This window comes from Eschrichtius robustus, chromosome 2 (genome assembly GCF_028021215.1).
Source record: "Eschrichtius robustus isolate mEscRob2 chromosome 2, mEscRob2.pri, whole genome shotgun sequence".
Classification (NCBI taxonomy): Eukaryota; Metazoa; Chordata; class Mammalia; order Artiodactyla; family Eschrichtiidae; genus Eschrichtius; species Eschrichtius robustus.
Genome location: NC_090825.1, coordinates 90395126 through 90418429, shown reverse-complemented (window position 1 = coordinate 90418429; position 23304 = coordinate 90395126). Strand labels below are relative to the sequence as shown.

The window sequence follows — 23304 nt, the reverse complement described above, 5'->3', positions numbered from 1 at the left end:
TTGTGATTTGTCTCACTTCCCTCCTAGAATGTGAATTTACCGAGGCCAGGCCTGATTCCTCTCTTAGCTCTCATTATATCTAGCGAAATATCTTGTATGTGGGAGGCTTTCATTAAATGTTTATTGAACAAATGAATTATCAGCTAAAAAAAGTTCTGAATTCACAGATAACATAGAGTCATTTGGATTGGTATCCGTGCAGTCAGAAGACTTTAGTATATTTCCCTTATATGAAATTGGCATGATGACCTTAATTCATTACCTTTCCACAGGACTGCACTTATACACTTACAGTAGATTACATTTATCTTTGTGAAATCCTTTGATAGTTTGAAGAAATTAGAATGTGTGAAGTTAAGGTATATTTTCCTTCCAAATGCCTATATTTACTTTTTCAAGTTTGCTTTTGCTTCGTATCATGGGTTGTGTTTATCATTAAATAAGCATTAATTTGTATAACCCCTATTTGTGATGGGCAAGAAATAGTTTAAAAAGCTGTATTTATTTCCTGTTAAATATTTATTGACATGAGCTGAGGGAGTCCAATTAAGGTACTCAATCTCTGTACAGGAAGTTGGAAAGCATTAGCTTTCCATATTTTTAATGATTCACTACAGGCCTCAACCATACTGAAAGATAATTGACAAAACTAAAATTATTTATAAAATATATTCGAAGCATAGAAATTGTATTAGATATTATTTTTACCCTGAGGCTTTACTCTGCTTTAAAAATAAAATGATACAAATGCATTTTTCTCAGAGCCTATATAAAAGCTGAGATAAAATAACTAATTTTAGAAAATACATTTTTAGTTTGTATTTGAAACTCTTGGATATAGTGTGTGTAGTGTGTGTATTTGTGTGTGTGTGTGTGTGTGTATGTGTGTGTGTGGGGCTGTGCCTTTGTGTGTTTGGAGGGGTTTCTGTGGTCGGTGGTAGGGAAATCTGCTTAAACGAGATGGTTTTAATTTGAGTTTCACTATTTATGATGTTAATCAGTGTTTCACATAGTTATTGGCCACACGGATTTCTTCTTTTGTCAATTACCTGTTTAAGCCTCTTCTCTATGTTTCTATTGTTCGGGAGTTCTTCATATATTCTGGTTATATTATGGGTATGAGTCCTTTGTCAGTTACATGTGTTGAAAATATGTTCTTCCATTTGAAGTTTTGCCTTCTAATTCTCTTAGGATGTCTTTATATAGATATATTTACAAGCAGAGGTGGTTATCAAAATATTTAACTATTGATATAGTGTGGAGATTGATAAATCAGAATAGTGTGCACCTACTAAATATCAGGCCTATGTACAAGGATTTTAAAAAATTACAGCATCAGTTAGCATGGCCAAAATTATACTGGAAGTGATGGGAAGTGTCAGTCAATAAAGACATTGTTGCGTTTGTTGGGTACATCCATACTACTGCATGTTAGGATCAGTTGAACTTTAATGTCTGATAAAGTTAATGAAGAAAGCATGCTACGGTTTTGCATACATGGTTCTATTTACTAAAAACAGTACACAAAGGTTGGTTTATATTTGTGAGCATTGAGAAAGATATGAAGGATACACACTGACCCATTAATCTTGGCTATTTCTAATGGGTAGAATTGGAGACGGTAGTGTTGGGACACATCCCTGAATGTTTGGTTTGTTATAAACAGCACTGTTATGTTAATACTTTTAAAGAATCTAATTTCTAATGAAAATCAGAAAAATTTAAATGGATAAAGGGGCTATCTTATTCCCATAATACTCTGTAAAAATGGGAAGATCGAAGCTATTTTGGACTCTTCGCGAAGAGTAGGTCCATGTCGATCAAAGATATGTCATCCCAGATGACTGTTGAGAAAGAGTTTTCAGCCAACCTTTACCGTATACATCTAACCGCATATCTCCAAGAGCAAGATAACAGGTAGTCAAGAATGAAGTTATTCATTTCAAATGCCCAATTCTAGCAGACTTTGTGAGTTCTAACACCTCAACTTTTCTGCTATTTTACTATACGCTGCTTGAGGGCAAGGTTGTTTGTTGGTTTCACCGTTGTATCCCAGTTCCAAGGTTAGTAGCGCCTGATACATAGGGATAGTCAATAAATGCTTACTGATTGAATGACTAAATAAATGCCTACTTTAGGGTGGCAGTTAAAGAGCTGGTCATTTCATTAATTGTTCTTCACTGGGATATCTATTTGGCTCCAGTTTACAGAGCATCATGGTTTTATCTCTGCTTATCTTGTGATCGTGTGGCACTGTGATTACTTTTACATACATCTGTCTTCCCAATTGGACTATGAGTCACTCAGAGGCAAAATTTAATTTTTTTTTCATGTTTTTTTCCTATATCCCACAGAGCAACTAATTCAGTAAATTATAAATACAGTAAGTTTTTGAAAGATGTTTTATTTTCTCAGATCACTCCTTTTAATCATATGACTCCAGCAATTATTTTATCACACAAACAACTCATTGACTCTACTATCCATTTTCTATTCCTCTGATATCACTTTTGATTCCATGCCATTTTAAACGCTGTGGTACATCATTATAATCACCTTACTCATTCTCTTGCATATAGCCTCAACTTTTCTCACTTCTCTTTGAAATACTTGTCTATCCTCTCTACACTTTGCCCATGGGATCCTTTCCATTCACAAGACTTTAAATGCCATATGTGTGCTGATGACTCAAAAATTGATATATTTAGCCTGAACCTTTCCCCCAAATTCAGACTCATATCTAACTGCTTACTCTGCGTCTCCATTTGGATGGCCATGGTCATCTCAAACATAACATGTCCAATACTGAACTTATTCTCTACCCTCACCTCAAATCTGCTCCTCTAGTAACCTTTCCCATCTCGGTAAACAGCAATTCTATCCTTTCCGTTACTCAGTTCAATCATGACTCCTTTTTTTTTTTTCCGTCTCATGCCTATTTCTAATTCATTGGGCAGTCTGGTTGGAGCTAATGTCAAAATATATCCATTATCCAAACTCTTCGCTTTAATTACTTTGCTGTAATTCTGATCCAAGCCAAATTACCTCTCAGCTAAGTTTATGTGTGATCTCTCCCTTGCTACCTCCCCACACTCCAGCTCTCAACACAGCATCGGAATGATCCTGTTAAAATATAAGTTGAATTATGCCACTCCTCTTATCAAAACCCTGCAGTAGCTTCCCATCTCATCCAAAGTTAGTATGGCTCCTTGTCACCTCTCTGACCTTACTACATACATCTTTTCTGTCCTGCCTACTATACTTCAGCCACAGTTTGACTGATTCCACTTGCATGGAGGGAATAATGTTTTAGCTTAAATTGAACCAACACTGAAATATGTGAGGAGATAAATCAGTCTTCAACGTAATGAAGCTATGCTGGATTTTTTTCAAAGGCTACAAAGTTCTTCAATTTGAGAATTATGTTTCTCAATCCAAGAGTATGATAAGATCAATATAGGAGACCTGTGTGTGTGTGCGTATATATATATATGTATATATATATACACACATACATATATATATATACGTAAATATTTTACTGATTTTTGTGTGTGTGAAACTTTCTCATTAAGGTAAAGTGCTTTTTCAGAAAATAGTTACACTTAGCCACTGGATGTTTGATTAATTAAAATTTGGAAGTGATAGCTATAATTATTGATCTTTTTTTTCTTTTTTGGTTTAGGCCACCATTTTCAATCACAAAAGAATTCATCTTGAGACTCAACCAAACAAAAAATCCAAAAGAGGAGGAAGAACTGTTGGACATAGCTAGAAAAAACCTTATCAAATGTAAGGTAATGACACACTATTGATTACTTAGTATGTGAACTTTCTCTTCCAGTTGGTAGATGATTACATGTTCTAAAATATTGAAAGAAAAAGATAAGAATACACCTTTCTTAATTATAAGTAGGCATAGTTAAAAATACTAATGCAAATTAAAGTTAAAACTTATGACCAAATTATTCAATGTCAAATGGCTTTTTGGATGAAGATTCTTCATAAATTATTGGAGAATATAGTTGTTTGCACTAATCCAAGAGCCCACAGCAAAATATCAACGGCTGGCAAATAAATTTTTGTTTATGAAAATTACACTTTTTACTAAAAAAATGTTAACTGATATATGATGTTTCCTAAAGAGGAAAGAAAGGTCTCCTAAACATTCACTATACATGCACAGAGTACTCTGTTCTTTCTCTGTAACAAACTATTCACCTAACTTGTAGAAAATACATTTTTTAAGAATATGTCATTAATTCACAAATTTTCAAACACATATAAAAACAGAACAGAAAGTAAAGTAAGTCCTTGTTTTACCTTTTCTTCATTAGATCCAGTTTAAGTTTTGGCAGAGAAATAATATACATATGATTTTGCTTTAATACTAGATAACTGGTGAAATAAAAGCTGCACAAAACTGAAGCATAAATTAAGCCAACTTTTTTTTGTGGCTGTTATTTCCCAGCATTTTGGCTCATGATTGACCATATATTTAAAATTTTTTAAAAAATCCATGAAAAAAGTTGATTAGAAAAAAGAATATACTTTATTAGCTTTGCATGCAGATAGTTGCCAGCAGGTACATTCATCAGTGAGTTTCTCTTCAGTTTGCCAATTGGGGCAGCCCCAGGAATGGTCACATTAAGATAAGGGGGGGCAATCTTCGTATCTCTTTTATGTTCACTAACTTCAGTCCATCCACAGTGAAGTAGCTGGAGTTCTCCAGAAAATTGGCATCAAGCTATTTTTTTCAATATACTTACCCTTTTAAAATCAGAGATGCATTCTCTTGGTGAGGAAATGAGACAGAAGTAATCCCTAGAAAGAAAGAGTGAAAATTATTTTCAGCAGACAATGATATTATTCAGAATATTAACATTCTCTACATTTTAACACTAATACAGTTTATGTAAAATGTCAAAAAATAAATATAATAAAAGAAAAAATATACAGCTTTAAGAGCATCAGCCTCATAGAATGACTTTCAGAATAAAGGGATAATATAAATAAGTAAGTGAATAAATAAAAATGAAAATAAATGATAAAATAATAATAAATAAAATACAAATAATAGAATTAATAATAAAATATAAGTAATATATCAATCATATATATATATATAAATAAATATATAGATAGATCAATAAAACAAAGAGCTGGGCTTTTGAAAGGGTAAACAAAATCAACAAACCTTTAGCCAGACTCACCAAGAAGAAAAGAGAGAGGACCCAAATAAACAAGTTGAGAGATGAAAGAGGAGAAATAACAACTGATACCACGGAAATACAAAAAATTCACAAGAAAATACTATGAACAGTTATATGCCAACAAAATGCACTACCTAGAAGAAATGGACAAGTTTCTAGACACATACAGCCTACCAAAACTGAGTCAAGAAGAAACATAATTTGAAGAGACTGATCACTACACCTGAAATAAAATATGTAATAAAAAACTCCCTGCAAACAAAAGTCCAGGACTGGAAGGCTTCACTGGGGAATTCTGCCAAACCTACAAAGAAGAACTTATACCTATCCTTCTCAAACTCTTCCAAAAAACTGAAGAGGAGGGAACATTCCCAAAGTCATTCTCTGAAGCCACCATCACCCTGATGCCAAAACCAGACAAAGACACTACCAAAAAAAAAAAAAAAAAAAAATCACAGGCCAATATCTTTGAATATAGATGCAAAAATTCTCAGCAAAATATTAGCAAACTGAATCCAACAACACATAAAAGGATTGTACACTATGATCAAGTCGGATTCATCCCATGGTCACAAGGATGGTTCAACATATGCAAATCAATCAATGTTTTAAACCACATCAACAAAAGAAAGGATAAAACAACAACATGATCATTGCAGAAAAGCATTTGATAAAATTCAACATCCATTCATGATAAAAACTCTCACCAAAGTGGGTATAGAGGGAGCATATCTCAACATAATAAAAAGCCACTTATGACAAACCCACAGTCAACATAATACTCTTTGGTGAAAAGCTGAAAGCCTTCTTGCTAAATTCTGGAACAAGACAAGGATGCCCACTCTTACCAATTCTATTTAACATAGTGTTGGAAGTCCTAGGCACAGCAATCAGACAAGAAAAAAAGGTATCCAAATTGGAAAGAAAGAGATAAAATTGTCATTGTATGCAGATGATATGATACTCTATACAGAAAACCCTAAAGACTCCACACAAAAACTGTTAGAACTGATAAATGAATTCAGCAAGGTAGCAGGTTACAAGATTAACATACAGAAATCTGTTCCATTTCTTTACAGTAACAAGGAAATATCAGAAAGAGAAAGTAAAAAAAAAAAAATCCCATTTAACATCATGTCAAAAAAAATACCTAGGAATAAACCTGACCTAGGAGGTGAAAGACTTACATGCTGAGAACTATAAAACATTGATAAAGGAAATTGAAGATGATTCAAAGAAATGGAAAGATATCCAATACTTTGGATTGGAAGAATTAATATTGTTAAAATGGCCATACTGCCCAAAGCAATCTACAGAATTAATGCTATCCCTATCAAATTACCCATGAGATTTCTCACAGAGCTAGAACTAAGAATCCTGGAACTTATATGGAACCACAAAAGACCCAGAATTGCCAAAGCAATCCTGAGGAAAAAGAACAAAGCTGGAGGCGTAACCCTCCCAGACTTCAGATAACACTACAAATCTACAGTAATCAAAACAGTGTGGTATTGGCACAACAGACATATGGATCAGTGGAACAGAATAGAGAGCCCAGAAGTAAATCCACACACCTAGAATCAATTAACCTGCAATGAAGGAGGCAATAATATACAATGGGCAGTCTCTTCAACAAGTGGTAGTGGGAAAACTGTACAGCCACATGTAAATCAGTGAAGTTAGAACACACCCTCACACCATAGACAAATATAAACTCAAAATGACTTAAAGACTTAAATATAAGACATGACACCATAAAACTTCTAGGAGAGAACATTGGCAAAACATTCTCTGACATAAATTATACCAGTATTTTCTGAGGTTAGTCTCCCAAGGCAATAGAAATAAAAGCAAAAATAAACAAATGGGACCTAATCAAACTCATAAGCTTTTGCACAGCAAAGGAAACCATGCACAAAATGAAAAGATAACTTGTGGACTGGGAGGAAGTATTTGCAAGTGATGCAACTGACAAGGGCTTAGTTTCCAAAATATGCAAAACAGCTCATACAGCTCAATATCAAAGAAACCCCAAACAACCCAATCAAAAAATGGGCAAAAGACCTAACTAGATGTTTCTCCAAAGAAGACATACAGATGGCCAACAGGCACATGAAAAGATGCTCAACATCACTAATTGTTAGAGAAATGCAAATCCATACCATAATGAGGTATCACCTCACACTGATCAGAATGGCCATTATCAAAAAGTCTACAAATAACAAATGCTGGAGAGGGTATGGAGGAAAATGAACCCTACTATATTGTTGGTGGGAATGTAAATTGGTGCAGCCTCTATGCAAAACAGTATGGAGGTTCCTTAAAAAACTTAAATAGAGTTACCATATGATCCAGCAATTCCACTCCTGGGCATATATCTAGAAAAGATGAAAAGTCTAATTCAAAAAGATACATGCACCCCAATGTTTGTAGCAGCACTATTTACAATAGCCAAAACATGGAAGCAACCTAAGTATCCGTTGACAGGTGAATGGATAAAGAAGATGTGATATATATATATATGTATATATATGTATGTATATATATATGTGTGTATATATATGTATATATGTGTATGTATATATATGTATATATATATATATAAAAGAATATTACTCAGCCATAAAAAGAATGAAGTATTGCCATTTGCAGCAATATGGATGGATCTGGAGATTATCATACTAGGTGAAGTAAGTCAGACAGAGAAAAACAAATATATGATATCACTTACATGTGGAATCTAAAAAAATAATACAAATTAACTTATTTACAAAACAGAATCAGACACACAGACATAGAAAACAAACTTATGATTACCAAAGGGAAAAGTGTCAGGGAGGGATAAATTAGGAGTATGGGGTTAACAGATACACACTACTATATATAAAATAGATAAACAACAAGGACTTACTGTATAGCACAGGAAACTATATTCAATGTCGTGTTATAACCTGTAATGGAAAAGAATCTGAAAAAGAATATATATTTATTGATGTATATGTATAACTGAATCACTTTGCTGTACACCTGAAACTAAAACAATATTGTAAATCAACTATATTCAATAAAAACAAATAAAATATTAATAAATTATAAATAATAAAATAAATAATAGAATAAATATAGATAATAAAAATAAATATATATTAAATTTAAAAGCTGTACATTTTTGTTTGCCTCTTTTATCTTCCCCATAACAGAGGAAATTGGGTCTCAAAACCTTAGGTACTGGGAGGCATGTGCATCTTCCTACGACATGGACTGAAGTAGTATATCTGGCTCAGTGCAAAGGAGAAATCCAAGATGGTATGTCCTCTAACTAAGCTCTTCTTAGTTACCCTAAGTGTTTTCTAGATTACCAGTGAAGGCATAATTTGAGAACTTTAATATTTAGAAATTGTGCAGGAGCCAAGGAAAATCTGCCTTTCTCTATTGAAATACCTGATAATGTTTCATTATGAAAGGTCCTTTTGTAATTTTGAATTTATGAATTTGGCTGCTCAACTTTTTAATTACGAAATTGTTTTAAAAACTTTTGCTCAGGAGAGTCTTTATTGCTTTTTTCTAAAATTAGTAACTAATTAAAAAGTAATATAAAATGTCATTTAGTGATTTTCAATAACACGACGCACTATACTTTAGAGAAATTCGTTTCTGCATTTTATAATTTTTACTTGTAAAACATTAACCAAATGGCCATTTGTTTTCCACTTGTTTTAAATAGCCATTTTACTCATTACCTTTTCATTTATCACTTATTTCTGTCTCCTTTTAAACCACCCTCCAACCAATCTAAAAAAGAAATTAAAAAACATTATTTTAAGGAAATAAAGTTTCTTCTGTATTTTTTAAATTTTATGTATACCTTTTAAAATGAGTTTTTGAATGTTAACCATATGAGGTCAGAGAGTATTTCCCCTTATAAATTGGGTTTTGTAGTGCTATCTGGGAGCTTTCAAGCAACAGGAAGAATAAGAATGATTTTTTATTTAACTTGCCTTTATGGCACTTCATCACAGTGCTATCCACAGCCTGACCCTATTAAATGTTTAAATGATATTGAAGTAAACAATCTTGGCTTACCAGCAACCAGCAGCCCCTTGCTCTTCTCTGTCAATTAAACCTCAGTTTTGTTCATGAAAGCGCCTCAAAATCTTTGTACAGGCACATTCTTGGAGATATTGTGAGTCTGGTTCCAGATCACCATAATAAAGCGAATATTGTAATAAAGCGAGTCACATTAATTTTTTTGTTTCACAGTGCATGTAAAAGTTATGCTTACACTATACTGTAGTCTATCAAATGTGCAATAGCATTATGTCTGAAATGTACATACCTTAATTAAAAAATAATGCTGTTGGAAAAGTGGCACTGATAGACTTGCTAGACGCAGCGTTGCCACAAACCCTCAATTTGTAAAAAATACAATATCTGCAAAGCATAATCAAAGTGAATAAGATGAGGTATGCCTGTAATGACGTGAGGTGCAATGTTCTGTAGGGCCTTAGCGCTATATTCTTCCTTGTTCAGCTCCACTGGGCCTTATTTCCTCTGCTTTGATTTTCTAGTCTTCTACTTTTCTCTTTTATAGCATTTATCTTGAGCACTGTCTTTTGTCATCCAGTTCTGTCCTATTTCCCCACCATTATATATGTGGCCTAGTGATCTATTTTGTGTCGGGTGGAAGAGCTGGAGCTCCTAGGGCATTTCTCTCTCTCCTTGCCTCTTCCCCCTCCCTGCCCTCCCCCACCTCTGTAGTCTCTCTGGCTTAGTGACTTCTGAGTAGTTGAATGTCCTACATGGCAGCTTAGAATTCCAAAGGTAGTATCTTGACAAAGAGATAGAGGGGGCAACTGTATTGCCTTTTCTGATCTAGCCTTGGAAGTCATGCAGTGTCACTTCTGCCACATTCTATTAGTTGAAGCAGTCACAGGCCTGCTCAGGTTCAAGGGGAAGGGGGCATAGACTTCACCTCTTGATGGGAGGGATGTCAAAGACTTTGTGAATATTTTAAAACCACAATGTGGTCTTGGTGACTGAGCAAATAGTTAATTAGAAGACTTAATTGTAGTATGTAGAAAAGCAGCATAATTTATAAATTATACTTTTAATATTTCAGAAGCTTTAAATATGCTTTATGCTTCCCTGGATCATGCTACCTTTGATTACGATCATCTGCCTGCCTTATTTTTTGTTGCGGAATCAGTTTTATATAGACTCTGTTGTGATGCATTCCTAAAGACGTACTTATACTCAGTTGAAATAAAGCTGGCAAAGGTAAGTTTTAAAATAATTTTAATGTGTTTTAATTGCTACATGTACTACATCTAGCCACATGATATCTGTTTCAGGAGCTAAACAGGCCATTTGGTTTTATTACAGAATATTCTCGTTTGGTAGCTTATTTTAATCTCCTCTAAATGTGGACATTACATTATTGCTGGATATGCAAATGGAGATAGTTTGAGAAAATACAGTTTCACCAACTATGTAAGAAAATAACATTTAATTAAAAATCAAGTTTGTACTTATTTCTGAGTATATATAGCTTTTCTCCTCTCTTTTTTTTTTTAACATCGTTATTGGAGTATAATTGCTTTACAATGGTGTTTTAGTTTCTGCTTTATAACAAAGTGAACAGCTATACATATACATATATCCCCATATCTCCTCCCTTTTGCGTCTCACTCCCACCCTCCCTATCCCACCCCTCTAGGTGGTCACAGAGCACAGAGCTGATCTCCCTGTGCTATGTGGCTGCTTCCCACTAGCTATCTATTTTACATTTGGCAGTGTATATAAGTCCATGCCACTCTCTCACTTCGTCCCAGCTTACCCTTCCCCCTCCCTGTGTCCTCAAGTCCATTCTCTACATCTGCGTCTTTATTCCTGTTCTGCCCCTAGGTTCTTCAGAACCATTTTTTTTTTTTTAGGTTCTATATATATGTGTTAGCATATGGTATTTGTTTTTCTCTTTCTGACTTACTTCACTCTGTATGACAGACTCTAGGTCCATCCATCTCACTACGAATAACTCAATTTCATTTCTTTTTATGGCTGAGTAATATTCCATTGTATATATGTGCCACATCTTCTTTATCCATTCATCTGTCGATGGACACTTAGGTTGCTTCCATGTCCTGGCTATTGTAAATAGAGCTGCAATGAACATTGTGGTACATGACTCTTTTTGAATTATGGTTTTCTCAGGGTATATGCCCAGTAGTGGGATTGCTGGGTCGTATGGTAGTTGTGTTTTTAGTTTTTTTAAGGAACCTCCATACTGTTCTCCATAGTGGCTGTATCAATTTACATTCCCACCAACAGTGCAAGAGGGTTCCCTTTTCTCCACACCCTCTCCAGCATTTATTGTTTGTAGATTTTTTGATGATGGCCATTCTGACTGGTGTGAGGTGATACCTCATTGTGGTTTTGATTTGCATTTCTCTAATGATTAGTGATGTTGAGCATCCTTTCATGTGTTTGTTGGCAATTTGTATATCTTCTTTGGAGAAATGTTCTCCTATCTATTTTAAGGATTGCTAAATGCCACTTTTCCATTTAAAAATGCTGACTGATAATTCTTAAATTGTTGCCGGATTTGAGAAGATGAGTTGTTCTCTCAGTATTCTATGTCGTTTTAGAGCCATAAGATGGGAAACTATGTTTATGTAGCTCATGTTTCATAAGGTCCTAGAAGACATATGGTTCTACTTCCTGTGATGATCAAGGCTGCCTGCTGCAAAATTTATTATTAGTCAAAGAAATTTAGCTTAACTAATGGTTTTATTGCAAAGAAAAGCAAGAAGAATAATTTTAAGAATAAAGAAATATATACATATGTATATATCTCAATTGACATATATCTGTATATATATCATTTGAAATTAAGTATGGTATTATTTGCAAAAATATATTTTTTCCTTATTTAATTTTGATAATGAACTGTTAGAAAATGAGCGTGAAGATATTCATGAGTCAGCCAGGACATTTTTGGAAGATATGTGTTTCAGACCTTATAAATTAGGTCTAGATCTTCTCTGATATGTTTGGGGGTAAAAGACTTATGGACACCAGGCAGGATACAGAGAACACATAACAGAAATTGAACATGCAAAGAACTGATGCTTTTCCAGAAGAACAGGAGGCAAAGAGACAAGTACAATTATAATGTCTTTTTCTTCTTTCCTCTTTATTTCCCAAACTGTTCATTATGGCGATATTTAAGAGCTTATATTTATATAATTATTTTGGGATTTCAAATTTATATATAATACAAAAAGATGGGTATATTAGTTTATGATGGAAAAAGAGTGGAGTGGAAAAACATAGAGAAAGTGTGGCTTTTCTTTCCTTTCCTTCTCATCTCCTTTACTGACCTTTTTCCATTTCTTGCCTTTTATATTTCTGCCAGCAATAAAAATGGCTATAAAATAAAGTTTTTGCCATTGCACATATTGCTTATAATTTACGTATACCATGGATTCATTGAATTTTAAAAAGATGCCTGTATCCTCTCATCTGGATGTTTAGACTATTTGCATTGCACAATGATCAGTGCTTTAGCTATATTAGACATAATAACTTATTTAATCTTTGCAAAAGTCCTAAAAGGTAGGTGCTATTATTATCCACCATTCCACAGACTAGGCATTGAGAGTCTAAGTGAATTACCCAAGATCCCAGCAGAGAAGACTTTGAAACCCACAGTCCAGTGGACTCTCAGCTATGATTCTACTCATTTACCTTGGCTCTCAGATTTACTAATTTTAGTGCTTACTTTTTATTGTTCTAGATAATATAAATTAGCTAGTAGAAATCAGCATGCTTTATAAGCATTTTAATCAAATGCTTTTGATTTCAGGCAAGAAGCCATGTCAATTATCCTCCTTGTCTTTGTAGGAATTTCATTATATATCTAACAGTCAGTTGGAAACTTCTCTTTTGATCTTTTCGTGTTGACAGAATGGTATATTTAATGGTATTGCCATAAAGGCATTACTCACCTTAATATGCACCATTTTGTTTCTCTTTTCACAAAGAAGTATGTAGCTCAGGGTTGGGAAGAGCCAGAAATACCTGATTCCCTAATATTACTTACTTTCCAATTTTGTGTGCATTCTTTCCTCATTGTTTTCCTCTGAGTGTAGAATCTTAACTAATGATGTCTACTTATTAAAGTATAGGAATAACATATAAGCAACAGTAGGTTTAATATATTTTATTTTATTTTTATTTATTTTTAATTATTTATTATTTATTTTTGGCTGCGTTGGGTCTTCGTCGCTGTGCGCGGGCTTTCTCTAGTGCGCGGGCTTTCTCTAGTTGTGGCGAGTGGGGCTACTCTTCATTGAGGCGTGTGGGCTTCTCATTGCAGTGGCTTCTCTTGTTCTGGAGCACGGGCTGTAGGCACGTGGGCTTCGGTAATTGTGGGACGCATCCTCTAGAGCGCAGGCTCAGTTGTTGTGGCGCACGGGCTTAGTTGCTCCACAGCATGTGGGATTCTCCCGGACCAGTGCTCGAACCCACGTCCCCTGCATTGGCAGGCGGACTCCTAACCACTGCACCACCAAGGAAGCCCGGTTTAATATATTTTAGATAGGAATATAAACAGTGTTCTTCAAGCTTCTATAAAGAACATAAAACACATCACCAACCATTACAATGTAATACATAATAAATATTATTCAGCATTTCTATTTCATGGTTAGATAACAGAGAAATGAAGATAAGAAAAGATGAAAAGAGAAGGAAAGAAGGGGGTGAAAGAATAAAGGAAGAAAAGACAGGTGAGCAGGGAAAGAAACTGACAAGCAGAAATTTACTCTAGGAGGCAAACCTACAGAGAGACTATGTACACAAGTGAAACATGAGGACAGATGAATAGAAAGTTCCAGAATTCCTTAGAGATAAAGACTGGCAGATTTTTCAACAAAAATCTGGCTTTTCAGAATATTACAGATGAAAGCTTTTAAAACCATTTTTCCAAGCATGGTTGTATAGAGTTTCACTTCATTGGTGTATAATACAGCAGTTATGCAAACTGATATGTTGACTGTGTATTTTTCTCTTCAGACCCACGTTAAAATTTTAAAGTATTGCTTTCAATATCCTTCTGTGATCCCTTGCAAGATCTTAAATTCTTCTTCTTCTGATGAATTTATTATTTCCAACTTTAATATGCTCACTTAGAGTATTGCAATATTCTTTTAAATGATCTGTTGATCTCCACTTCCTTCTCATCTAACTTCAGTCTCTTGGAGAAGCATAGTACTATATCAAAGTGCTTTATGTGAAGAGATCCCTTGGCATGACATAAACATTTTATTTTTATTTATTTTTAAAAGTCGATAAATGGTGCATGTTTATAATTTATGGATGTATTTACAAATATTCATGGTGCATTCTTAGAATTTATTTTAATGATAGAAGTTTTTGGTAAAAATATTTGGAAATCACTACTGTAATAGAAAATTCATGTCTTTTGATGCAGAACACACAGTCCTGGGTTTGAATTCCAGTAATGCTACTTATTTGCTTAATAGTCTTGGGTGAAGCACTGAGACTTGGTAGAATCATCTTTTGAATTTAATTTTAGTTTTTTACTTGTAGATCTAATAATACCCTGCACCATTGTTAAGATGTTAAGAGGATTTGCATGTATGTATATCTTGATAGTGATATAATGGTAGTTATTATTATTATTTGGTCCTTTTCCGTAATCTTATGATTTAGCAATTTAGGCATTTACATTCCATTTATTTCTATAGTGTGTGTTGTTTTTTCTCATTTTCTGTGAAATCTTACATATATTTGCAGATATTTAATTTTCTGTTGTCTATGTAAAACAGTTTTAACTATACACGTATTTTAAACTTCACAGAAGTAAGATATGAAAGTGTGTATTTAGTAATGACGTGTGTGTGTGTGTGTGTGGTTTCATGAGGGAATGGGGACTTCAGTACAACATACTATGCACAGGCAGAATATTTCTCAAAACTATTGCAATCCACATTCGTCTATATACTGAGACAAGGCACTGTGCCATGTAGTATGATATTTTCTCTTTTATTTTACTTAAAAATCCCCTTTCTATTGATTTCATGACTCACTTAAGGGGCATGATTTGCAATTTGAAAAATACTGTTCTAAAGGACATAGAACAAAATAGTATTCAGTATTGGTCATTATATGTAATGGAAAGATGATTTATGAATTTTTTTTTTTGCTGAACCAGTATTTTAACCTTGATACAAATGTTTTAAAGTTATTTCAAAAGCGTACAATCGCAAATGAATTTGAAATTGTTTCATCAAAAGCAAATGTAATAATAAAATGGTTTATTTTCCTTATGGTTTTTAAACATTTATTGATGCAACACAAAAATGCTTTTTTCTTTCTTTTTTGACAGATTGGCTATTTGGTCTTCTTACGACTTTTTATATATTTCCTTCATGGTCACCTGGAAAGTTTTAAACAACATTTACTTAGGCTTCAACCATATTTATACGGTAGACTGTCTTTTATTTTCTACATTTATAAATGTTTTATGTTATTTTGAGAAGCTCAGACTATCACTATAAAGAGTATAGGCTGTATTTTATTTTTTGTGAAAGGTAATAGGTGCAGTACTGAAGAGCACAGCTTCTGGGCGAGACTGCTTGGGTTTTACTTTTAAATTTCCTACTTAGCTAAGCGTATGAACTTGTCCGTGGCTCAGTTTTCTTATCTGTAATATCTAACTCACTGGGTTTCAAGAAAGTTAAATTCGTATTTTAGTAAGGTAACCCTAGTGGTGATGTAGTTGCTGAACTGGAGTAAGGAGAGAGTAGACGCAGGGGGTCCATTAGCTATGACGTTCGTACAGGCAAGAGATGTTAAAGGTATGAACTTCTAAAATGGGGATGGATAGAGTAAAATAGTTTTGAAAAGTGTTTAGGAGATAGAAAACACTGAACTTGGTGATCCCTTGGATCTAAGCTATATATAAGGGAAAGTGACAAATTCAGGATGAATCTTAAATTTTACATATTGACTAATAAGGTCAAGATAATGGTGCTCTAAACTGAGAAAATTTTGGAGAAACATTTGGACATACTGAATTTGAAGGTCACTCAGGTGTATATACCCAGTTGGAAACATAGGTTTGGAACTAGGGAAATAAGTGAAGCCTGGGAATCACTTATTTCATGGGTGTCAACATGGATCATTTGACAGTCATCACTGTTAACGTGGATGAGATAACCTGGGAATGGGAGGTGGTGGTGGGGAGAAATTTATTCTAGTAGTAGAGTCTTGGGGAACATAAACATTTAATAGATTATTGGAGTAACAGACAACAACCAGTAGAGAAGAATTAGTAGAAAAAGGAGGGAGTGATTATGTAGAAAGCCAAAGAGGGGAGAGTCAAGATCAACATTATCAAGAGCTGTAAAATCATTAAACAATAGGAGGTCTGAGACGGGTGATGGGTTTCTGAAGTCAGAAAGTCATTGTTCTTGGGAGCATTACCGAGTGGAAGCAAAGTTCAGATTGGAGGTAAACAAAGGGTGAAGGGAAAGTTTAAGCATACGACAAAGGTGGTGAACTGTTTTAAAAAGCTTAGCTATGAAAGGAAGGAGAAATATGTCAATAGTTTGGATGAAAAAACAAGGTCAAAAGAGGAGAAGATTAATATGTTATATGATAAGAAATCAAGAGACTCAGGATGCAAGAAAGGAAGTAATATTTGATGGGAAAAGCCATAGAGGAGGGGAGTAGAAGGTAATAGTGCAAATGTTTTGGATACAAGTTTTGATAGGGTCTGAAACCAAGGCATGGCTGTAGATTGACAGTATAGGAATTTGTTTCTACCTTATCACTTGTTTTGCGTTCTTCATTACGTTATAAATCTCTTTTAACTCCTCACAGTGTTCAGCATAGTGATTCATCAAATATTCAGGTAGTGGTGACAAATACATTTTGAAAAATTATTTGTATAAAACCTCAAGTTCTTACACTGGCTTGTTATTGTTGATATATCGCAAGAACACCAACATTTTGTTTCATATAAGGATAAAATCCTAGATATTGCCCTCTTATCACATACTGTTAAGTGGAGCCCTATTGAGGCTACATGCTCATCTTCAGCAACAGGTGGATTCCTACCTGAGGCTATTCGTCACTGCTACTACCTACCCATACAACCATCCAATAGAAGAGTGGTTATTACTAATTTTTCCACTGTGTCGATGGACGGAAACTCAAAGGTTGTTTAAAAGTTTGTAAAAAGAACAGCACAGAGATGGTTCTGTTAAATACCACATAGTCTTATGTTAAATGACATAATTGTTGCTGTTGTTAAACTATGTATTTTTAAAAATCAACAACAATGACATCTTGAAAAGAATTAAACTGGAGAATGTTGGTTTAAAAGCAATGACATTGATTACAATATCAGAGTATCCATTATGAATAATATCTATTCTGACTTGATTTATTTTCAGCTGGAAGTTTCCAGGGATTGTTGTGAAGTAACTATACTTAATTGGTCATTCAACCATTATGTAATTGCTGTTCTGAATTATATAAACTCTTATATATGAATTATTTACCTTGTAGTTTTCTATTATACCACTAGGGGTCATACATAACATTATTAATCTTCAATAGATGGGGAAATATACAGCAGTTTCAGCCTCTAAGTACTGAATTTAATTATATTTTAATAACTAAAAGACAAATGAAATGCAGTGCGAGATGTTAATGAAATATTTCTCACAAATTATTTTTCTTACAATAGCACTTTCTTTCTCTGGAGAATTATATTGCAAGTATCCAAACATCGTTTCAAATGTGCAGTGTATTCTGAAAATCATGGAAATTGTATGTAAAAGAGAACTCCCTTCTCAATCAATTTTTAGCCCTGTGGAAGACAAGAATGTAGATTCTGAGATGGTGAGTATATCCTAGCGCATGATGAATCAGATCAGATTACTATGCTTAAAGAATCATGCTTGCTAATTCGGTAACATGGCTGAAGATGAATTTAGCTTCAGGGGAGGAGTGAACAGCACAGACATTAAAGTCATGTGCACATTCTCCTGGATAGTAGTTAGTAGGATCAGTAGTGGGCATCAGTATCCATCGCTACTACTTTAAATGGAGTAATGCCATAATGCCTTCTTCCTTATAGATTCCATCTCAGCTGATTAATTAAAAATTACACCATAATTTAGAATGACTTTTAAATGAACATTTGAAGATATTACATTTTTATTAAAGGAGAGTGTGTAAAGTACAAGCTGTCAATGAGAGCAATTGTAATATTTTTATGCTTCCATGATTCATATGTAATAACATTTAATATGCTATTAAAATCAACTGAAATTTTGTAATGGTTCAAAATTGAGAAAGTAATACCTGGTATATGATAAATCTCCTTTTAATTTCTAACTTAGATATTAATGATCAACATTAGAGAAAACTATCTGTCCCAATTATATATAATTCCTTGGTATGTAATAAGCTATGATTATACAAACAGAACTCCAGTGTTCATATACCTTATAAGCTGATGTACTTCAAAAGTCAAACTTCAATCTTTGGGGCTTGTAATGCCTTTATTTCCTTTTCTCACATATATTCCGAAAGAAAGCAGTGAACACTTCAAAACCTTGATTCTTTTATTATTTTACTTTTTGTTACATATACTTATTATTTTGTAATTTATAAATAGAAATTTTGTTTTTCTAATAATTTCTTAAAAAGGAGAAAAATGCATTTAATATGATGCTAGTTGGAACAACTAAGGAAATTTAAGGAAAATTCTTTTTTAAAATCATTTTGCCTGTGAGCTGCCTCACAGTTTCCCTGTGCTTCCCTTGGGCCCTTTCCACACTATCTAAAATTTAAGCCTATAAGGAGGAACATTTAACCACATCTATTTGTGTTCTTTCTAGGAGTTAGTGTTTTATTTTTGGCTCATAACTTGGTAAACCATTTATATAAAGAGTGACGTATACTAAGCCATTTGAACTATTTGGTTATGCTTACTAATGAACACACATTGCTTCATGCATAAAAAGGATCTTGTTTTAAAGTTTCAAAAATGTTTTAACAATAAATATATAACCTAAGATACTGAGCAACAGAAAAAGCACTGATTCTAAAGAGGAAGGGCCTGTTCACCAATTGACTATGTGATCCAGAGTAGGTCCATTAAGCTCTCCAAATCCCCATTTGCTTATCTTTAAAAAGACACCACCGGGTACTTCCCTGGCGGTCCAGTGGTTAAGAATCCACGCTTCCACTGCAGAGGGCATGGGTTTTATCCCTGGTTGGGGAACTAAGATTCTGCACGCTGCGTGGTGCAGCCAAAAAAAAAAAAAAAAAAAAAAAAAAAATATATATATATATATATATATATATACACACACACACACACATATATGAAGTGAAGGAATAACTTCAAAAAAAAAAAAACCACCACCACGACCATAATCGTTATCATCATCGTCATATTTGCCCAAATTAATCTACAGAGTTGTTGTGAAGATTGCAAAAAACCATGTGCCTTATAAATTATTAAGAGCCATGCAAACATAAATAATAATTATTGAAAAATATACTTAGGAACTCACTTTAACTTAGGCAGTTAAATGTAATAGTTTTTATCTAAGGACATGCTTACGCTGACTGAATAATTGTGCTTAACTGTGTAGTTAATTGTGCTTAACTTAATACAGTGATGATTTGAGTGTTTTTCCTTTAAACAAATAAGATCCTGTGAAATCTTGACAACATGAGTGTTCCACTTGTGAGGCCGGCAAATTTCAGTGTTGATTCTGCTTCTCCTTGAATCAATCTGTTTTTGTCACTCTTGGTGCACATACACAGCAAGGAAATGGAAGTTCACTGCTTCTATACAGTTAAGATCTACCTTGGTCTGAAGTGAAAGAGGCAAGAATGTCAACACATGAAAAGAATATATCTGCTTATAATGGGACAAGTCACTAAGTCTCTGTGCTTTTTTCCACTTTTTAGAACAAAGGGGCATAGTTTCAGTCTTTTTAAGTTCTATTTCACCTCCATACATGAGATTCTATGAAGGGGTTATAACAGAATTTAGCCTATCAGACTTATTGCCCTCCTTTGTCTACTCCCATTACCTCATAATATAAAGAATATAAAAGGTAGTGTAGCCACAGTGCTGCTGAAAATTGCTGGTTCAGCTGATTCAGTGCTGGATGGCATATTTTAATGTTGTTCTCCAGTTTCAGCCCAATTTCTCCAGTACAGTTTAATCTAAGCCAGGCTCCCTAGTTCAGTTGAGTATTTACCCATTCAGTACCCATGTGTCTCAAATTCTGGGAGAAGTAAGGGTGAAGAAGAGAGAAAACTGGGACTGTAAAAGATATATCTGTATTCATCCTCTCTTCCTTTATTATTCATATGCTACAGTAGAGGATTTGTGGGTTTATTCCTACAGCTCGTATCCTTCAGTAATGCTAAAGGGTCCATGACAGCATATTTTGGCCACTGTAAAATACTTTATTTTTAATATATTATAAGCATTGAAGTAGAAACATAATTTGTTTTCAAAGTGCTATTATAAAATTGCTTTAAAAAAAGGAATTCTGTTAGGATATAGGCATTAGGAAACACACAGTATGGGTGTTGGTTCTGTATAAGAATAGGAAATCTCCTTTCCCTGCTGCTGGGACCCATTTCTCCTTTTAATGTTCTTTCCAGCTGATCCAGACACAGGGTTTCCATTGACTTTGACAAATGGTACACTTTAATTGGCTCTGTGAATTGCAGAGCCTGAACACTGGATTGGGTTTTCCACTCTGTCCTTTCTTTGCTCACTAGCAAAGCTGAATTTGTTAAGCACGCTTGTCACATTATAATAACATGGTTCTTTGGAGTAGGTAGATTCAAATTCAACTAAAATGCAGTAGACCATTTACTAAATAGTTGCATCCATCCTAAAGTATTGTACAAATAGTTTTCTGAAAACTAGGAAACATACAGGATTTACATTCAAATGTATTATCAGTCTCATCCTTTAGTGCTTTAAGTACAGTACTCAGTAAGCTAAAGGCACTATCTAAATTTGGGACATTTTATGCTGTACTGTAATTATAAATGGTTACTAGGAATGGGGTTAGACTGAGACACAAGTTCTTTAAAATTAGGAGCATTATCCTATGATTCATGCCCTGTTATTCAGGTAATGCATTTGTATTGAGGGGTCCTATCATGGCAATGTCAGCTATCCCCCAAATAACTGAAAACAAGGATGAAACTCAAAAAGCTGTCTTCGAGCAGCCACAATAGAGCCCATGCTTCAGAGTTCATTTTTGTTATCAAAGAGAGCCTGGTCAGACACTTAGAGCTTCTCAAATTTGCACAGAATTCAAGCTGATAGGGTTATCTGAGTTCTCAGCCAACAGCAGATTGGCAACACTTTGGTAGGTAGGCTTTCTGTCTTTAGAATGTACGCTCTGCCCACCGTTTCCACAGTGGGAGCTGTTTCCAAGGATGCAGCCTGGAGACCGTAATGTGTTGCTGAGACCATTTGGATGGTATAGGTGATTGAACCTAGTTAAAGCATCTGCATAAACCTTAAGATTCTGGAGGGCAGGTGTGGAGATCTACTCTCTTGCAGCTGCCCAAGACAAGCCTCCTGTGTAAGTTTCCTTGCTTGTTGAACCTGCCACCTGCCAATCTGGAGTGGCCTGCCTCTTTCTCAGGTCTCCCCCAACCTTGTTCTCCATGTATGGGGGCCAGTTTGCAAACCAGCATAGCCCAAAGCTGGGCAGCAAGTGGGGGAGATGAAAGAACTGTAGGAAGTGGTCATAAAGCACCCCACACACCAAAAAGATGGCAGGGGAAAAATAAGTTCTAGTTCTCTGGTTGTCATTTAATGCAGTGCTTAGTGCTTTTCAAACTATCTGTGTAGAGGGTAAAACTCCCCCTACAATTTTTTAAAGAATTTTCCAGACCATCACAGACTGATACTTTTAAAACTACAATAATAGTAAATTACTAAAAATAAAAAGAAACAAATATATAGGCATTAATTTTTTTTACTAGACTGAAAAGAAAATTAACTGTCAAATTTTATAAAAGTTTCTAAATCTGTATTCTTTATTTCTGTACTCTAGTTAACAGTTTGCAGAGGGGATTTATCTGCCAACCACACCTTGGGTGGGACTGATTTAGTGTAAAGGCAAAGAACTCTACACCACCTAATAGCTCTCAGAGCATTGCTTCCTCTTGGTCTGCTACATTGATGATGTACATGATGATTGTATTAAATCATATCATCATCACTATTATATTAATTCATTCTAGTTTGGCAAATACATTTTTTCTTTTGCAAAAAGTAAAAAGCAGGGAAGAAACTTTAGCAGAATTTCCATGCAAATGCTTGAAATATATAAGGATATCATTCTTAAGGATAAGAGATAATCCTCACTTATTTGGAAAATTCCCAGGTGTGGCGGGTTCAAGGACCCTTCAGGAGTACACGTGCCGTTGGGAAAACTGGTTTTATTATTTGTTGCAGAGAGAGAACACACACCCAAAGGACTATGTGATGTCTCAGTTAGAGGGTGCTAGCATAAATCTATTATAGGATTTGGACTTCAGTTAGGTGATTTGGGGGAGGCTCTAAAGAAGCAGGGATTCTCTTTAGATTTGATGCTGCCGGAAAGTAGGGGCAATTCTGATTAGGTGTTTTGTGGGTGGCACAGTGACTTTTTGTCTGTGCTTAGAAACAAAAATATCAAGTGGCTTTGTGTATTTATCAGAGCAATATTGTCTGAGGTTGATATTCTATGAGTTTATATCCAGCAGGAGAACAAAATGACCTGGCTGTAAGCGCCAGACCAGCTTGTAGTAATATTGATGTCAGATCAGTTCCGGAAGTCAGAGGCTTCTTTTTCCTTTTTCAGTGATAAGTAAAAATGGTATCATATAAAATTAAAAATCAAACTTAAATATTCTTCATTATCTAAATCCTGATCATTTCTTTACCAAAGGCTTTTGGGAATTTTCTCTGGTGATGGTGTATAAGTTTGTTAACAAGAATTTTTGACCTAAC

The 23304-nt window shown here is 34.4% G+C and overlaps 1 protein-coding gene across 1 annotated transcript in view; it reads left to right on the top strand.

The window, feature by feature from the left end:
* Positions 1–23304, top strand: part of TMEM232 (transmembrane protein 232) — a 275976-nt gene that overhangs the window by 27336 nt on the left and 225336 nt on the right. Inside the window, exons 3-7 of the mRNA XM_068534862.1 lie at positions 3686–3797; positions 8414–8519; positions 10333–10490; positions 15625–15724; positions 17995–18149. Of these exons, the coding sequence (XP_068390963.1) occupies positions 3686–3797; positions 8414–8519; positions 10333–10490; positions 15625–15724; positions 17995–18149 (631 nt within the window). The remainder of the gene's footprint in view (positions 1–3685; positions 3798–8413; positions 8520–10332; positions 10491–15624; positions 15725–17994; positions 18150–23304) is intronic.